Raw genomic sequence first — 18274 nt, forward strand, 5'->3', positions numbered from 1 at the left:
GGACAGGCAGAGCGGGATAGTCACGGAAGGTGAAAGATTGAATTTCTGCGGAGAATATACCGGAGAACATAGCACCCCAAATGTATTTTGTCAGGAATCCGGAATTAGAAAACACAAAACAAACAAACGGGGGGGGGGGGGAAATCCCAAACAAAAGCAAAATAAAACCCGCCTGTTACAGATCCGCCAGTAACCGAGCCGCTAAGCTTCCTCCAAGTCCTTTCCAGCCGGGATTATCGCCGTGCTTGGCTCCCGTCCCTGCAAGTGCCCGCTACCCCTCGGCGCGCCTGTGGGAGCCCCGCGAGGCGGACGGGGCCGCTCGCCCGGCCGGGACGGGATTTATACCTTTCCCGGGTTTTACACAACCCCCGAACCCTTGCTCCTCTGCCCTACAAGACAGCCCGCGGCATCCCAGGAGCGGCGGCCAGGGCTGCCCGGCACCGCCGGGGGCTTTGCAGGACGGGGCGGGGGGCTGATCCGGCTCGGGGCTTACGGGCCAGAGGCAGCAAGGCCCCCCCAAACGCCGGGGGGGGGATAGCGGGGCCGCCTCCCCTCCCTCCCCCCTGCTCCGGCGGCATGGGAGGGCTGGGAGCCAGATCCCGCTTCTTCCCCGCCGGAGGGCGAGCCCCGGGGCTGCCCCGGAGCACCGCGCCCCCCCCAGCCCCGTGCCGGGGGCATCTGCCCCGCTCCGCTCCCCGCCTGCCGGGGGCCGAGGGCGGCCGGGCCCCCCGCGGGGCGGCCGCCGGCTCCTCCGTGCCGCTGCGCGCCGCTCCGCGCCTCCGCGGTGGGCGGCCCCCCCTCCCCATCAGCCCCGGCGGGGCGGGCCTTGCCGGGGGCGGGCCGGCGGGCTTGAGGCTGTGCCGCGGCGTGGGAAAGCGCCTCAGAGAGGGTTTGCCCTGCTGGCGGTGCGGAGCCGAGCCGTACCGAGCCGTGCCGGAGCCCGCCCCGGATTTATTTATCTCTGCCCCCACCCCGGCTATAAGCTGCGCCGCGTCCTGCGCCCACGATGAAGCGGCCTTGCGAGGAAACTACCTCAGACAGCGACATGGACGAGACTATAGACGTGGGGAGTGAGAACAACTACTCGGGGTAAGTGGGGCACCCCCGCCCCCCCGGGGCCGCCGTCTCCGCGGGCGGCGCCGGGGGCCGGGATGCGCCCCGGGATGGGGCAGAGCGAGGGAGAAACCTGGCCGCGAAGCGGGGTGCGGTTTTGTCCCCCTCCAGGTCAACTAGCTGCTTGTTGATAGCCCCGCAAGAATTTGCCCCGCGGTCTAGCTGCCCGAGCCTCGAAATTATCCGGAGCACTCAAGTGGCTTGTGAGCCAGCGGGCTGCAGTTCATTAGCTCCGCTTAATTTGCCATTTTCAATCAGATCTTTTCCAAAATAGCTCCTGAGCGGGCCGAACAACCTAAGGGAATCGGCACCAGTGGGAAATGAGCTGTGGAAAGTAAGTAGGGATCCACAGTAGCTGAGTGGTAACTTCAGCAAAGCCTGCGTGCAGGCGAGGGTTTGCCGAAGGAGGGCCGGCCCGGGAGCTCCGCCGGGACCGCGCTGGTCTTCAGAGCTGGTCCTGCCAATTTAGAGGCGCATGTACCAGAGCCCCGTCTCGTCCGCACCAGTGGCTAAATGAGTATCAAAAGCTACTGGATTTTTTGCTCGCTCATGATGAAATAAAAACCTTTTTGTACCTGTGGGTAGTGTAGTTTTAGAAGTGGATTTTGAATTCTGTTCCTGATGTGGGACAACGCAACAGACCCGGGCTGGGCAGCTGGCGTTGTACTTGAGCATCTATTGACTCGTGTAGCAATGGGCAGGAATGTCAAAACCTAGCAGGCCAGGCAGAGGTTGTGGCATCGGATACACGTACTTACCACTGCTGTTAGCGTATAGAGGTTGTTCACGTGGTTTTGGACTCGGTTCTTCAGCCTGTATTTGGTAGGCAGGGCTTTATATGCAATGAAAACGAAATCAGCTGAGCTGGGCAGTGAGCTGTCTTCCGAAAGGGACTTTATTTCCAACAGAGTGTTCTGCCAATTCAAAATATATGCTGGGGCAATCAAAAATGAAATATCTCTCTCTGTAAAAATACTGTGCAATGCAAAGCACATCTTCTAAGCACTGAAAACGGCAAGAGAGGGACTGTGCATACTTAATCTGGTGACCTAAGGTGTCTTCGAAGAGCAGTGTCAAGTTGTGCAACACCTGACATGCTTTTATTGTTTCACAGGCAAAGTAATAGTTCTGTCATTCGGTCAAATTCCCCAACAACAACATCTCAGATTATGGCCAGAAAGAAAAGAAGAGGGGTACGTTGCATTTAATTCTTTTCCCGTGTGACAATTTGCATGTGTGCTGTGATTTTGCCCTTCAACATTTTTTATAAACATCATGTGTTTTGTTTTTTTGGGAATAGATTATAGAGAAAAGGCGCCGTGATCGTATAAATAACAGTTTATCAGAGCTGAGGCGGCTTGTGCCAACTGCTTTTGAAAAACAAGTAAGCCCTTTTTTTTTTTTTTAATTCTGTATCTCATCTGGCAATGTTAGTTCTCTTGTAAAACTCATTAAAATAATATTGTATGTGTCCTGATCTGGCACAAAGCAGGCATTTCAATAAAATGCTTTCTTGTGGCGAAACTATTAGAAACATAATTCATTATAAGGCTGAAAAACATTTCCATTCTTTGGCATGTTTTTCCCTTAAGGGTAACTGTGTTCATGTTGCCTCTGTTCTTTCGATGAATTCCAGTAGTGGTTTTGTTAAAAATGCGCTTTACTCCATATTTAAAAAAAAAACCCAAACCCAACACAACTCCCCCAAACCTGTTCGTCAATTAGCCTTCTGTCTAAATCTTTAGATATAATCTCTTTCGCCCCTACTTTAAGAAACCTTTCATTTTTTAATCTATAACTTCAGTTGCAAACTAATCAATCCAGTTTCCTGAAAAGGGAACAGACAGTCTGGATTATTGACGTTTTAAAATTACTCTTTAGAACCAGGGCATTAGGAGAGGGACTAGGCCCATGTCATGTGAGCTAGTGAAGTCAGTGGTATGTTCAAAGACTTTCAGTAAGAAAGTATTCAGTGGGAAGGCTGGAAGGATCCAGCTAACTTTGGTTCAGCTCCTTGGTCATGAAATTACAGACCAAAAGCTTAGAATACAATCTGTCCTGTAAAAAAGGCCATTTTGTTTATGCCATTCAAACGAAATTATTTATTTACTTTTCCATATCTTGATTTTTATTTTTTGGGCTTTGATCCAATATTTAGCCTTGTTCCTGTTTTACTTGAGGTGTCTGGAGATCTATGGATATGTGCAATTGACACTACGTTTCAATAAAAAGGAACCAACTGAAAATAAAGAACCTGACTTCCTTGAAATAGTAAAATAAAAACCAGAAAGTAAAATTTGAGACCAGGATTGCGAGTTGCTGAATGTCAGTGGTAACTGCGTGGCAAGCGCTGCACGCCGTATTAGGCCTGTTACATCCCTGGTCTGAACAAAAGCTGAAAAGAAATTTTAAATATTGTAATCATGGTGAGAGCATCACTTGTGTCACCTGCAATACATTTTTAATAACAACCAGTTGTAACTGTGCCTTTCCGTAGGTTCTGGCAAAACAGAGTGACAGAGGTATTTTCAGCTAGATAAACAGGGGCAAGAGACAACAGTTGTTTGTCCCATTTTATTGTTTACTTCTTGAAAACCACAAACATTATAAAACAAGTCCTACAGAGCCTTTGGAAATTACCCAGCGCCATGCAGTTTTTAGCTATTAGTCACTCTCACTGAGACGGCTTCTACTGTGTCTATGGAAAAGATGAAGTCTGAGAAAAGTACAGGATGTAATCGCATGTAAAATGGGGAATTCTGACCAAAAATTCACGCGCGCACCAACCTTTGTACGAGGAAAACGCCGAAAGCAGTGAGCGGATTGAAAAAAATCTATTGGCGTAAAAATGAGCGCCCGCTGTATTTTGTCCAGAAAGCCCCACCGTTTTTCTGCACTATGCCAAGGACAAAGTCATCAGTCCTTTTCCAGCTCCTTGACATTCAGCTCACTGAGGTTTCCAAGTTGGAGGTTTAGTTTCACTTCCGCCTCCCTCCCTCCTTCCCTCCCTCCCCAAATCACAGCTCTGCTCTCCAGAGTCCCTCGCAGAGATTAGCGCTGGCGAAGCGGGGCTGCGCAGGAGGGTGTAAGCCTTACCGAACTTGCACGCGTGCAACCTGGGCGAAGCTGGCTGAGGCTGCAGGACGGCCGACGGCAGTCAGGCGGCCCGGATGATAAGTAAGAGAAAAATTTGGCTTGCAGGATGCGATCCGCCGGTGGCTGAAGCTTGTGCAGCCCTGGTTTTAACTGATGCCAAGGGATGATCTCTTGCACTGGAATAACATTTGCGTGGTAAACTCAGTCGTCTGGGCCTGCTCCAGATGTTCAAGGGAATGCTTCCATGCAAAATAGTTTTATTTATAGATTAATATTTTAATACTACCTTTCAAGTTGTATTTTATACTTTTCCAGCACCTATTGTAGCTCTGTGAGCCACCCTCAGTACCAGAAAAGATTATTACTGACAGAGAAACTAAACTCGTTCTTTTTCATAGTGTTTAGCTTCATGTCCTTGCAAACTAGGCCTCTCGCTAACTTAAAATACAGTGGACTGTGCCGTTGTTTTTTCAGTCGAGAATGAGAATAGAATATTCAGCAGCCAAATGACATGTCGAAAATTAATAGGCGATTAAGAAAGAGGGATACTTCTCAGTGTGTGTCCACAGGGACACCTACTGGTAAAAGCAGAAAAAAAATACTGCAGCAGGGTCTTCATCGATCACTCTGCAGACTTGTCCTGCCAGCTCTCCATTTGTGTCTGTTGTTAAAAAGAGAGTCCAGAAAGTTATGCATTTCTCTCATTTCGTGAAGATGTCATCTCTACGCTATCTTCAAGGCCAGAGCTATGCTGAGCTGTAGCCTTATAAAGCAAAACTGAGCTGCTGCTGCTTGTGTCACTAGACAGGAGACAGCATTAGTCCTTAGACAAAGTCTGGGAGGCAGATGCTCACGAAAGAATTAAGCCGAGAATGTCCTAATGATAGGGGAAATTGAAACCATAAGGCTGAGCTCAGTGGAAAGTATATCAAATTAAAGTTTCTAGTACTTGTAAGCCTTTATTTATATGAGTCTCTTATCTCAAAGGGATCTGCCAAATTAGAAAAAGCGGAAATACTGCAAATGACAGTGGATCATCTGAAGATGCTGCAGGCGACGGGAGGTAAAGGTAAGGAGCCGATGGTTTCTTTTCTAATATTTGGGGAAATCTCAGCAAAAAAAGTGCTTTGAGGAGCTGTGATAGGCGTTTCCAGATTAAAGGAGTGGAAATCAATGCTAATGGCAGGATTGAACTCGTGGGAAAGAACTACTGGGACAAAAGAAGCACTTGACCCTGGGCTTGTGTTTGCTTTCATAACACTGTGGGAGTAAAGGCTTCATTCACAAGCAGCCCAGTCAGAGATTTGTTTGGGGTTTCCAAAGAGCACTGAAATCTGCACAGGGAGACAAAACAAATACACAAACACCAAACATAAACAGGAGGTTTGTGGCAACGATTGTGTAGCATAAAACCGATGCTAAACCTCATTATCCAGCAGCTATACCGAAGGAAGTGGATGGAGAGGAACTTTCGTTATTGTTTACTTATTTTCTTTGTTCTGGAAAGACTTTTAAATGCCAGGTTAGACCATCTCATTCACCAGAAAAACCCAGTCTTGCTCTATGCAGCTCCAGGTATCTGATAAAGCAGACCCGCAGGCGGCTAGCAGCGCTCTCTGCACTCATATTTATATGCTGTATTTGTGTGTCAGAGGTCTGGGGAGCTCCCTGTTAGCTGGGTGCTGGCGTGACGCAGGGGCTGCACTGGCTGACCCACTAGATCAGCCGGCTGCCGGGAGTCGAGCGTACCTCGCTTGTGCAAGCTGACAGTCCCGAGGCTGGAGGCCAAATGATTTCAGCCACCCACGAGGTATTCTGTTTAGTCATGATTTTGGAACTTATTTGGAGTGAGAAACTTGCTGGCCTCCCATAAGCACGGTCCCACGTCCCGTGCCATCGACTGTGATTATGGTTCACATTGTTGCAATGGAAACCAGCCGATTTTTCATTGACCCATTCTGCCATATAGGTAAAGGCTATAAAGAGGCGGCTGCTGCTCTCTCTCTTCTTTTTTTGATTAAACTCAAAAGTTTTTAGCCCATGACCAAATTACTGCTCCTCTCTGTACCTTGCAGCGATTACAGAATTCAACTTATGATCAGTGCATGCTTAACAACAGATGGTTATAGGAAAGCATGTCGAGGGCTGGTGTTCTGTTATTTGTGAAAATCAACACTGAGCTGACATACGTATTTTCTAGGTGTTAAGAGGCTTTTGCTAGGAATCCATTTAAGCTTAAAATTTATAGGTAGCTTGTTCTATAAGAGATGAAAGGGCTTTTATTGCCCTTCATATAACAGACACACCTCTTGATTCCTTGGAAAATGTGCAAAATTAAATCTAAAAAAAAATGTTAATTTTTATATCTAAAAACATCCTTTAAAAAGCACTATTTAGTTGGTAAAGCTACGCTCTTGAAAGTTACGAAACGCCAGAATTGATCACGCTTGTGCAATTTGAATTCAGATCCTCTGTGTGTGTGCGTGATGGTGCAGTCTTTAATTGCGTGGTTGCATGCCGGCCTTCCACAAGCTCTGTCTCACTTGGTGCACAGGGCGATCGACGCTCAGCTGCTGAGGGAAGCGGTAGCTGTTTCGCTTCATCCCGCGCGACGTGCAGCTCGGCTATCCCAACCTGACCCCTGCTTCACGCTGCACATCGTTCCTCTTAAAAGCTGCAGCAGCTCCCACCCCTCTGATGTCTGCACTGACAGTGGGAGGGCCAGGAGGTCAACCCTCCTTCCCTGGCCTCCCTGCCCAAAAAAAGTATGTGGAGGATTATTTTATAACTGGGTCAGGTCGGGTGGCCCAGCTAGTGGGGCAGGGGACGGTGCCTGGGATGGGAGCTGCTGGGCAGAGAGAGGTGTCAGCAGCAGAGCCCCAGCCTCCGGCTGCGGCCGGACAAGCTGGATTTTGTTAGCAGGTCCTGCGGTCTCTTCCTTGGTCCACCGCCGCTGCCGTGCCTCTCCCTGCCCCGGCTGGCACCGGCGTGCCTGTGGCTGCCGAAGGGCGGTGCAGGGAAGGACGAAGCGTCGGGGTGCGGGGAGAGGCGATGCTGGCTTACACCCGCGTCAGCCCACTGCCGCCGGGCAGGCAACCGCAGCCGCCTTCACGCCATACACGGCCCCGTTTGTTACTCGTGGTCTGCAGCGGGTGGCACATCAATATAATACCCAACAGCTTCACAGATACTATGACTTTATCTTCTCCTTCTGACCCAGAGATAAGAGTAATCTCACTGCACGGATTAAGAAACTTTAAGAAAAAGAGGTTTGCGAGTTAGTACAGGGCAAAGCTTAAGCCTGCGTTTCCTGCTTGCTTAATGTTTTACTTTGCAACCTAAGTAACAGCTCTAAGTATAATTTCTTAGGATGTTTTTAAGGCAGATGTTTGTTTTATTTGCAAGTGTAGTTATTCCCACTTTGTAACTCGTCTTCTGAGCCAGAAACTTTTTTGGATCAGCAAAAAAATAAGTTCCATTATTTTTCCTACGGACAAAAGCTATTATCGCAGCAGGAAGAAATGGGTCCTGATACTCCCCTGTGTTGAGGGCTGGGGAGAGCTCGTCCTCTTCCTCCTCATGCAGAAATGGAGGACACCCACGATGGGGAATGCCCGGGGCTAGGAAAGCCAGGGTGGAGTTTTCTGCTGCTCAGCGTGCTGAGTCCGAGGTGGGCATGGCGGAAGAAAACCCGACATGGCTCCCATCCCTTCTCTGCTTTTCGGAGCTGCCCAGGCAGGCAGGCTGCCGCCTCTGAGGTCCTGCACGGACTCCGTGTTTCTGCCGCCCTGACGCAGGTGCGGGCCATGGTCTTCTGTTCACGTTGAGTTATTATTTTGGCCTGGGGACAGGGCTTTTCGCTGACCGTGCAAGCAAGCTCAGGGGAGGAGTAATTTGTCAACAGCGAGTAGCTCGCTGGGACCTCGGTGTTGTTTTATTGCAGCTTCACTGCAAATTTAGCTTGGGTGACTGACACCTGGGTCAGCAACCTAGCTCAAATGACTTAGCCGGTGTCCTGTATGCAGAGCAGGTGGGTTAGCAGGAAAGCTGGAGGAAAACTGAGACTTCCCATTCGCTACAAAACGCTGGCATGTATGAGTGTGGGTGGTGGTGGAGGATGTTCTTGGGTTTTGGAAAGAAACGAGAAACAACATTTTTAAGTCTCTCTCAAAAGGGGGAAACCTGGAAAAGATAACCACCAAAATCAAAACATAATGGAGCCTGGGAGTCCCAGCTCTCATCTCCCCTCTGTTTTCATGTCTTGGCCACCATAGGAGACTGAGAGGGAGCCAGGATCACCCGGGCTTTGGGACGGCTCATCACAGAGCCAGCAGCTCAGACTCAGGGGAAGCTGGTGACAACCACATCCCCCACGTCTCCTCCGGTCCAGAGGGAGGGAGGCCGGGAAGCCCTGGCTTGAGCCGCACGCTCTCAGGACTCCCAAGCTGGCTGACTCGTGGCCAGAGCGGGAGGTGGCTTTGGCTGCGCGTCAGCCCCTCTGAAGCCGCCGGAGGTCCTGGAGCCTCTGGCGCAGAGGCAGTCCCCGTGCCAGGCTGGCTGGCACTCGAGCAGGTACCCTGCTAGCTCGCCACCGCTGGCCTGCCTGGCCTTTGTTTCTCCGGAGTTCACTCAAACCGAGGCGTTTCCACAGATCGCTTGGTCGCAGCGGACCTGGCAGGAAAAAAGCTGTGAGGAGTCAGTGCTTGCTGAGACGAGTCCTCGACCCCTCCTGCTCACCGATCTGCTGGCCGAGCCGGCGTTTCTCTCGGTTCTCGTACAGCCTCAGATGAGCGTGCCGCCTGCGTCAAAATCGCTGTCGTAATTCGGCAAGAAGGGTATACAGCAGGCAGGGGATTTGGGGCGACATCTATAAACGTGCCCAAGTTAATTCTAATTAACTAATGCGGGCGTGCAGCGACAGAAAGGCTCTTTTCTTGCTTGAAAGTTGGTAGAAGTGAAAACAACTACCTAAGGTGCTAGCGTTTTTCAGAAAGACTGAGATTATTTCATGCCAGAGAGTGCAAGGCCTAATGCAGGTATTGCTGCCACATTCCTCCATAATATGGGCATTGATCTTTATATACTAACATATATCATAGTCACACATACCTAAAAATTTTCACTGAAAGCAAGAGGAGAAAACACCATGCCAGCTTGGGAGTGGATAGGACATTATTCCACCAAGGAGACTACTTTTAAACTAAAATAGGAAAATTCCAAAAACTGGAATAGGTTTTTGTAGTTGACGAGCTGCAACTCAAGCACTAGATTTGATGCTAGACCCTTTTAGAAAGGGAATATCTTTTCATGTGCGTTTAATAAGACTTTTTTTTTTTTCCAAATGCTTTTTTGTCCTAAGCCTGTGGAGCTTCAGTTGCTGTTTGTTGAAATACCTCATGGGCCATATGACTGTCAGTCTTCCATCTCCAAATTAGCAATGGCATTACATAAAACGTTTTCTCAGTAAAGCTTTTTATTGTGTGTGTGCAGAGTCATGACAAGATGTTTTTAGTTTGTAGTTAAATAACACCGTATGTCATATTGTCTTAATGACTCTGTGAAGTAGATGCGACCCCGGCAGCAGTTACAACAACTATCTCACAGTGTCGAGAAAGAGTTTGAGGGCGTTACTAGGAATGCCAGCGTAGGGAAGAAAAGGCAGGGTAGTACATGCAAGCTCTCTGATCTCCAGCCTGTTTCTTTGTGTGGATAAACGTCTGGTTCACACACACGCGCGGGGCCAATACTGCACTGCAGCAGCTTGCTGAGGAATTTCAGGAGAGGCATCGTATGTCTTTTTAAGTATCACGAGTACTTATGGACTTAATTCTTTTCATTTGTATGTTGTCTGCAAAAACAACTGCAGCCTATTACATTACAGGGATGGTCACACAAACCATTTACAGATCAGAGAGCAAACTTTTCGCGTTGCAAATCTTAACCCATAAATGGGAGATCTGGCGGCTGAGCGAGGACCGGGTCAGCCGTGTCACCTAACGTCGGCTGGGAAGCCAGCTCGGCACTCAACGCATCTTTTGCCCTCCCCTTGCAGGTTATTTTGACGCTCATTCCCTGGCCATGGATTTCATGAGCATCGGCTTCCGGGAGTGCTTGACAGAAGTGGCGAGGTACCTGACTTCGGTGGAAGGTCTCGACACATCTGACCCCCTGCGCGTTAGACTCGTCTCCCACCTGAGCACCTGTGCCTCTCAGAGGGAAGCCGCTGCCATGACCTCCTCCATGGCCCACCACCACCACCCCTTGCACCCTCACCACTGGGCAGCCGCCTTTCACCACCTCCCGGCCGCTTTGCTGCAGCCGAACGGACTCCACGGCTCCGACGCCGCCCCGTGCAGACTCTCCTCGGACGTGCCCCCCCACGGCTCCGCCCTGCTCACGGCCACCTTCGCCCACGCCGACGCCGCCCTCAGAGTCCCCTCCGCTGGCAGCGTCGCTCCCTGCGTCCCCCCTCTCTCTACCTCCCTCTTGTCCCTCTCGGCTACCGTCCACGCCGCGGCAGCGGCAGCCACGGCCGCTGCCCAGAGCTTCCCCCTCTCCTTCACCGGCGCCTTCCCCATGCTTCCCCCCAGCGCGGCTGCCGCTGCCGTGGCTGCGGCGACAGCCATCACCCCTCCGTTGGCCGTATCAGCCACCGCCAGCCCTCAGCAGGCTGGCAGCGGGGGCGGCACCAAACCGTACCGACCCTGGGGGACTGAAGTTGGAGCCTTCTAAGTCCCCCCTCTCCCTTCCCGCTCCGGCTCCCTCCTCTCCCTCAGCACACGCGCGCGTGCACGCACCCCCCCCCACGTGCACACCCACACCCGCACCCGCACCCGAGCCGCCGGGACTCGGCGTGTCCTTCCTGCTCAGCCCGGCCGAGGGGCTGCCTTCACCCAAAGGGCCCGAGAGGTGCCGGCAACGCGCCGAGGAATGGCACGGCTATCCTCGTTCCGGGCGGCGGAGGGGACACGGGATGATGTCGTCGTCGTCGTCGTCTCGGTTTGTTTCGCTGGAGGCGCCTTGAGGGAGCAGCAGCGGCTTTCAGAAGCAGCGTGACCATATCGGCATGTAGAGGTTTCCTGGGAAATACGTAGACACTAGAACTAATAATTCTCCAGCTATGCATCCTTGTTTGGCAGAGAGGTGAGGGATCGCACCTACCCGGTCTCCGCAGGCTAGAAAAAGTGTTTGAGTTTCATAAGTGCCTGACATCATTGAAAAAATAATAATAAAAAAGTCATATATGTGTGTGTTCTGCTAAAACAAATAACATTGTACAGGTATGGAAATGGTATGGGAGAGAGGGGAAATCCTGCATTCAGCTTCAGGACTTGGATATCTTTCCAGGGAAGAGCGTGCTCTCGAAGGGGAGAGGTATTTTTAGCCAAAAGATTGCCGAGGAAGAATGTTCAATTTGACAGGCCTAGTTCTCGCTTCCTTAGTTTACTTTCTTTGTACAGACTTGCCAAATTGTGACATCTAGCATAGCATTGGTAAAAGCAATTATCTTATCAGTGCTGGGATTAGTGAACGTTTCAGCACTGCCTGTGAGCCTTGAGGCACCCTTTTTTATGGCTTAAATATGGTGCTAGCTCGTATCTGCACAAACAGTGAATTTGTCATGCACCCAGAAGTAACCAGCTATTTAAAGTGTGCACGCTGGGATACGGTTGATTCATGCCAATACAAGAGACTCTGTGTTGCAAGAGTTCAAATTAACTTATTCAGCTGTATTTGGACATTTACTTTTAGCCGATTCTGTGCAAGATCCCTCTTCTTTTCGCTATCAACTACAGGGAGAACGATCACTCTGGGTATGAATGAAGTTATGGTAGGGACAATTTTTAAATTGGCTATTAACACGCCAACATTGTAATGTGGGTTTGATTCCAAACCAAAATGAATGTATTAAAGGGTATGTCAGTAAATTATTTTGTCAGTACCCAGACAACTAGTGCTGCATAAAATGGTTTGCTTTCATTTTTTATTACAGTGACTTAAAATAACCTAAGTATTTTAATACATCCAGTCAAGAACTAGAGATTTTATGTAAAAAAAATAAAAAATAAAAATAAAACACAGCATGTATTATTATGCACTTGATTTCTCTGCTGTGTGGAGAAAGCAATAAGCATTGAGAATGTTAAACATTATGCAAAATATACTTTAAAATATTTGTTTTAAAAATACTGTACCTAGCCGGTCTTTTATGCATTACTTTGTTAACCTTTTTTCTATGCAAAAGTCTTTACATATCACTAATTAAACGAAGTCCTTTTTGACTGCATGTTATGGATGATTTGTTGCAGTTTTTGTTTGCTCTTGAGGAATACTCGTGGACTCAAAGTTAGTTTCTGCCACTGGTAACAAGCCTGTCGGCTGCTCCGTCCTCTTCTGCCCCCCTTGCTCGGCCAGGAAGCCCGTCTCATACAGCGTGCTCCGAAATAGGCAGAAAAAAGCAGTCAGTAAAGCAGCATTGGTTTTCAGGCTTGTAAACTGGTTCTGCGTTGACACTACGCTTAATGATACAAACCCATCTGTCCACCCCAGAGTGCCCCCAGAATCGTTGGGGTTTCTAGGTTCAGCTTTCCTTCAGATCCTCACTGAGGGCCTGTGTTTAGAAGGGGAAAATTTCAACCCAATGACATGATTAAAGATCTGGATTCAGAGAGGGTGGTTTTTCCCTCCAGTTCTGGTCTTCTAATTTATCGGTTCTCACTGAGGCAAGGGTTTGTTATTGTTTCACCTTAGATCTGCAAAGCCTGTCTATAGAAGGCGTGTAAAGCTCCATCCGTAAGGATGAGCATGAAGTCTTACGGGTCCAAAAGACACTAAAAGATTATTGTGCCCAAATAACAGCTGACAAGACTGAGGCACAGAAACGGCGTGACCACCCTTCAGCCAGACAGAGACTTCATCCGTTGCCGAAATGCAGCCCCAGCTCAGTGACTCCCTCCCCATCACCCCTTTCTCCCAGATGTTAAACGTGTAACCCATCCCTGCCTGCATCAGCTGGTCTCCAGCACCCAGGCGAGGAGGGATTGTGATTTGCCTGAACAGCATGCTGTCCCATGGAGAAAATGGACAAAAGAGGGGGAAGAAGGCTTGCTACCTCTATACTGTAAATCATCCTTGTCATTCTTTCAAGTTTTGTTGCTGGGGGGCGGAATTTGACATTTTTTGATTTGGGACACAAATGCTGTACTGCTGTACTGGCATGTTTAGCAGCATCTCCAGTTCAGGTACCATTCACTTTCCATATGAGCGGTTTCGCGAATAAAGATGACATTAGTGAACTGGCAAGTAGATAAAAAGTGGGCTTTATTTACATGAAAAAGAGCAGGTTGCAACCCTACTTGACTTCAAGCTGTTAACTATTAACCTGCCCTCTAAGAGCCTGGTAGGAGGTCTCCCATGCATCCTAGCATGTTAAAAATGGGCAGCCACTGACTTGGTTCCACCTAAGGGCTTCAATCTAATCGATGTGCTGCAAATCATTATAATTTGTTGCCCCAAATGCAACATTTTGCCTCATTCTAAAGAAAGAAATTTTGAAAAAATATTTCTGAGACTGATTAGATGAAAACATAGTTATTTTATCATCCTGAAACAACACATCATGGGTGGATTTGTGCAGTCTGTGTGTTTGGGCTTATCCCATTTTCACTCTCGCAAAACAGGCCAAATTCATGTACACTGAGTTGCTGATGTCTCCTCTATTTCTTGTTTTTCTTCGTTGTCATTTGGTTTGGTTTGGTTTGGTTTGGTTTGGTTTGGTTTTTAAACTGAATCACCTGAAGGGACCAGCACATGAGGCAGGAGCTCAGCCTTCATACCTGTTCAGTCCTGAGCTTCTGTTGGGAATGTTACCTCTGTGACAGCAGATGAAAATTTCCCAAGTGAGAAATTAATGGAGAAGCAGCGTATTTTACATGTGCTGTTGGAAAGACATCAGAGAGTAATAGCTGCTGATGGCTTTGGTTGTAGCTGTGCTAACAGGTCAGAGCTGAAGGAGTCTATGCAATTTTTAAAACAGAGCAAGGGAAAGCCGTTTCCTTGGCATAACCAAGATCCAAAAGGTAGGACTCGTGGCTGTGCATGCGCAACCTTACTTTGACCCTTTTCTATCTTTATTCTGCATTCAATGATGAATGGACCTGGAGGAAGAGGAACATTTGTAATTTATATCATTTAGGACTAGATCGTAGCACATAGCACAAGAAAGCAAATCGGGCTGCTTGCTCAACAGTAAGCAGTTGGCTTTGACTAACTTTTCAAGGGGTGGATTTGCAACCTCAAATTCCAGTTATCAAGAGGATCAAAGGAGGTTATGCAATTTCCTAGAATGTTTTTCTTAAGAGGAAAAAGCTAAAAACCAATTCTGTCACTCAGCATTAGCAGGCTCGAAACCTTAGCCCTCAGCAGTGCAAATAAAAAGCACTTAGGCTGCTGTAGCTGCGGGACTAACTGTGTCACTTAGCACCGAGAGAAGATTATTACCCTGGAGAGGAGACGGGCAACTGACAGGCAGTGCTGCCTGTCCTCCCTTTGCTCTGATTGCAAGTGGAGGAAATCTGGCATTAGGTATTGCCCCAGAAGAAAACCCGGCTACTGTGGCTGAGAGCTGAATGCATACATTCAAAGCAGAATAATCGTATCCTGGCTGTGACTACATCTGCCTGAACAACTGCCGGGAGCTGCCAGTCCATGCTGCTGCCTCCTAAGTGTGAACCTTCAAAATGTTTGTTTGCAGCTATTCTGAGAGATGATACTTCAATCGGGATGTCATGAGATAAGTAAAGGGCATTTACTGAAGCCTGGGACGTGGATATTGGCAAATTCTTAGGGCTATTGTAACTGAGCAGTTTCTTCTTCGTAATAGAAAAAGGTCACAAGCGTCTTTTCATCAGAAGATACTACATCAGAAAATACTACTGAAGTGTGAAGTGGACTGTTACCAGCCCTGTAGTCACCAGTCTCATTAGTCATCTGCTTCTATAGGCACAGATAGCCTGAGATCACACAAATGAGGACCTGAGTGATTTAATAGTCACAGTTTTGTCCAACTTCGAGAAAAGATGTAGAAATTGGTATAGCTTTGTTTGCAAGCTTCATGTGCCCAGCCTCATTTGTGTGAGATACTGCCTGAACCTGAGTGCAATTTTACTCAACGCTGAAATTTTTACTTGTGCTCTGTTCCTTTGCTTCACCATTTTACACAGCAAAGACTTGGGTTTTGGAAGCTAATGTGTAAAGGTCTCGAAAGAGATGACCACAGCAATACATCTAACCATGACCAGAAATGTAAGCAGAGGAGCACCAGGCAGGTGCTAGAAATGCTGGGACCTCAACTTGAGGGTAAACCCGAGCTTTCCTGATTTACAAATGAAACAAAATTTTGACAGATAATTATCTGAAAAGGGGTGTTTTGGTTTGGGGGTTTTTTTGTGGGTTTGTTTTTGGTTTTTTTTTCCTCTGGTAATTGCTACTACTGGAGGTTGTAAAGTGCTATTAATGTGTAAGCACAGTCACTTAGTCGGCATTCAGTTGCCTAAATATTTGCCATGTCCTAAGCTGGGCTCCAGCTATCACTCTGGAAGGTACAGGTCTCCCTTGTGTCCTGTGTCACCTTTACCAGCCCTGTGCAGATCCCTGGGAAACCCAAGGTTGCTTAAGTGGCACTAAATGCATACGGCCAGGCAACTGAATCGCTCCTTCTCTATCTTGCATCTGTGGAGAGACAAGATTAGAAGCTTAATAAAGTTTTCACATGTGATGTAATTTTTTCAAAGAATCAGCCACCTCCTCATCTGAAGAAACAACAGAACAGTATCAAAATCATTTGATGATAATGTGTTGTTATCATCTATCCATCTTGTAAAACTAAGACCAGTCAACACCTGCAATGGGCTCATTCAGTGCTAACTTCAGAATTTCTCTTAATGCTCTGGCTGCAGCAGTGGCAGTGATTATAAGATGATGTCAATATAATTTCTTTTTAAAAGGATATTTTTCTGCATTCATGGTGGCAGTGCAAAGCTGGGACACATGACTTAGTGTTGTACCCCAGAAATTAAAAAAACAGAAGGAAAAGGAAATGAATATGGGAAGTAAAAGGAAACGTGTCTAGTTGAATTACTTTCATGGTTTAGAGAGGCAGACTCCTTTTTTACAGCTACAGCTGCCGATACTGAATTAAAGAAAAGCTAAATGTTTTAGATGGTGTTTATCTGAACAGTGCTATTACTTATTCTACAGGAAAGTCTTTCTGAGGTGTTGACTTAATTTTGCTTTCCATGCAGTCCATATTCAGCATTTTTCTCTTCTATAAAGGAAAGCCTTCAGGATGAAAAAAATGCGTTGATGCAACACTGAAATTGTGATTGCAGTCACCTAACAGCTGGGAAATATCTAACTCTGCCCACGTCTTCGTGTATGTTACACTACAAGACCTCCTTCTATGGAATCGACACACTGCTCCAGGAAACAGTATATTACTGGAAGATAGGGGTTTTACCTGTAAAGAATACCCATAGATAATATTCTGTATTACTATGTGGTAGATGAAAATCTAATAAATGACTACAAGGCAATCCATAAACCTAAGGAGACAAAATTACGATTACTTAAAGGCCTACGCTTTTTTCCCCCTTAGGTTTGATTTAACTCTGAATGCCATATTTTTTTTTCATATATCAGCCAGGTAACTTTATTTCTCTTTAGGAGAAGGACTCTGCCTCAGGGAGTTTAAAACAAAATATTATGCATTTAAGGTACACTTTTGCAACTAGATTAACAAGATGAGGTCTGTTGTGTGTGGATAGCTCAAATAGTTTTTAATGACACGTCCCAGCACAACACTTGGGTTTAATATACAAGCCTTAAAATAAAATAACATTGTTTCTCTCCCCACCCCCTCTCCCTCTGTTGCTTTCTAAATGTATTTTGGTGGAGGAGAAGGGAGTTTATTTTGTTTGGGTTTATCTTGGGTTTGTTTTTCTGAAGAGGCACCGGGGTGGCAAGGGTGAGCAGTGGCGGGGCGTGCTGGCTCCTCGGGCACAAGGAGCATCTCCTTTCCTCTGGGTAGGCAAAGCCGCTTCCTTGCCTTTTCCCTCCTCTCCCCTCTTTTTTGGGCAGCCTTCCCACTGGGCAGCCCCCTCCCCGCTTTCCCGGCAGAAAGGAGAGGCAAACGGGTTGCAACCACAGCAAAAGACTGCGGTTTCACCAGGCTGTCCCGGTCTCTCTCTCCCATAGAATCATAGAATCATTTAGGTTGGAAAAGACCATCAAGTCTAACCGTTAACCTAGCACTGCCATGTCCACCACTAAACCATGTCCCTAAGCACCACATCTACACGTCTTTTAAATACCTCCAGGGATGGGGACTCCACCATTTCCCTGGGCAGCCTGTTCCAATGCTTGACAACCCTTCAATTTCGTCGATCACAAAGGCCAAAATGTGTGGTTTTTGATAATTACCTCAGGTCTTCAGTCGTGATCTGCCATCACACGGCCGGTGTCTGCTTCCTTCCCTCCTCCTGTCATCACGGGTCTGATACCTGCCCAGCCACAATGACTTTGTCCCTTCAATTAATTATTGCAGTTAGCAGATAAAAATGCTACAAACAGGAATCTCAAAACAAAACAAAACAAAACAAAACAAAATGTTTCTCAATACTGCTGAAAACTGACCGTCCTGTGCTGCCCTGTCCTCCTTCAAGGCCTGCTAAACCCTCCAGAAAGATTCCCATTAGTAAATCACTATTGGATCATTAAACCTTTTTAAGGCAGTATGTGCCTTACCAAGAGAATGAGGATTACGACACAGCAGTGGCTGCTGCCCACTGACAATCATGGGAACCGACCTCAGTAATAAATCCATGAATTATCTGGCTCACTTTGACCGGTTCTCACGCCAGAGCAGATCCTTTGATGTGACCGTCAAAACCCAAGAATGCCCAATAGCGGTAGCCACCAACAAAACAATAAAGAAGAAATAATTCAATATAAATATGTAAAACCTGCTTGCCCTTATGCCCAGCTTTTGCAGTGGGGTATTCTGTGC

At 47.6% G+C, this 18274-nt stretch overlaps 1 protein-coding gene across 1 annotated transcript; it reads left to right on the forward strand.

The window, feature by feature from the left end:
• The first annotated feature begins 882 nt into the window (after positions 1-882).
• HEY2 (hes related family bHLH transcription factor with YRPW motif 2) lies at positions 883-12504 on the forward strand. The gene is made up of 5 exons (XM_075148089.1): positions 883-1089; positions 2228-2306; positions 2414-2497; positions 5197-5278; positions 10262-12504. The coding sequence occupies exons 1-5, from the start codon at positions 1007-1009 to the stop codon at positions 10939-10941; spliced, it is 1008 nt and encodes a 335-aa protein (XP_075004190.1). The 5' UTR covers positions 883-1006; the 3' UTR covers positions 10942-12504.
• Positions 12505-18274: the final 5770 nt, after the last annotated feature.

This window comes from Calonectris borealis, chromosome 3 (assembly GCF_964195595.1).
Source record: "Calonectris borealis chromosome 3, bCalBor7.hap1.2, whole genome shotgun sequence".
NCBI classification, from domain to species: domain Eukaryota; kingdom Metazoa; phylum Chordata; class Aves; order Procellariiformes; family Procellariidae; genus Calonectris; species Calonectris borealis.

What these genes read in the sequence shown, in the direction of transcription:
- HEY2 (XM_075148089.1), top strand. Translation starts at nt 1,007, where the DNA reads ATGAAGCGGCCTTGCGAGGAAACTACCTCAGACAGCGACATGGACGAG. An exon ending in CCAGAAAGAAAAGAAGAGGG is followed by an intron (nt 2,307 to 2,413) that starts GTACGTTGCATT and finishes TTTTGGGAATAG; the next exon opens with ATTATAGAGAAAAGGCGCCG. An exon ending in GCAGGCGACGGGAGGTAAAG is followed by an intron (nt 5,279 to 10,261) that starts GTAAGGAGCCGA and finishes CTCCCCTTGCAG; the next exon opens with GTTATTTTGACGCTCATTCC.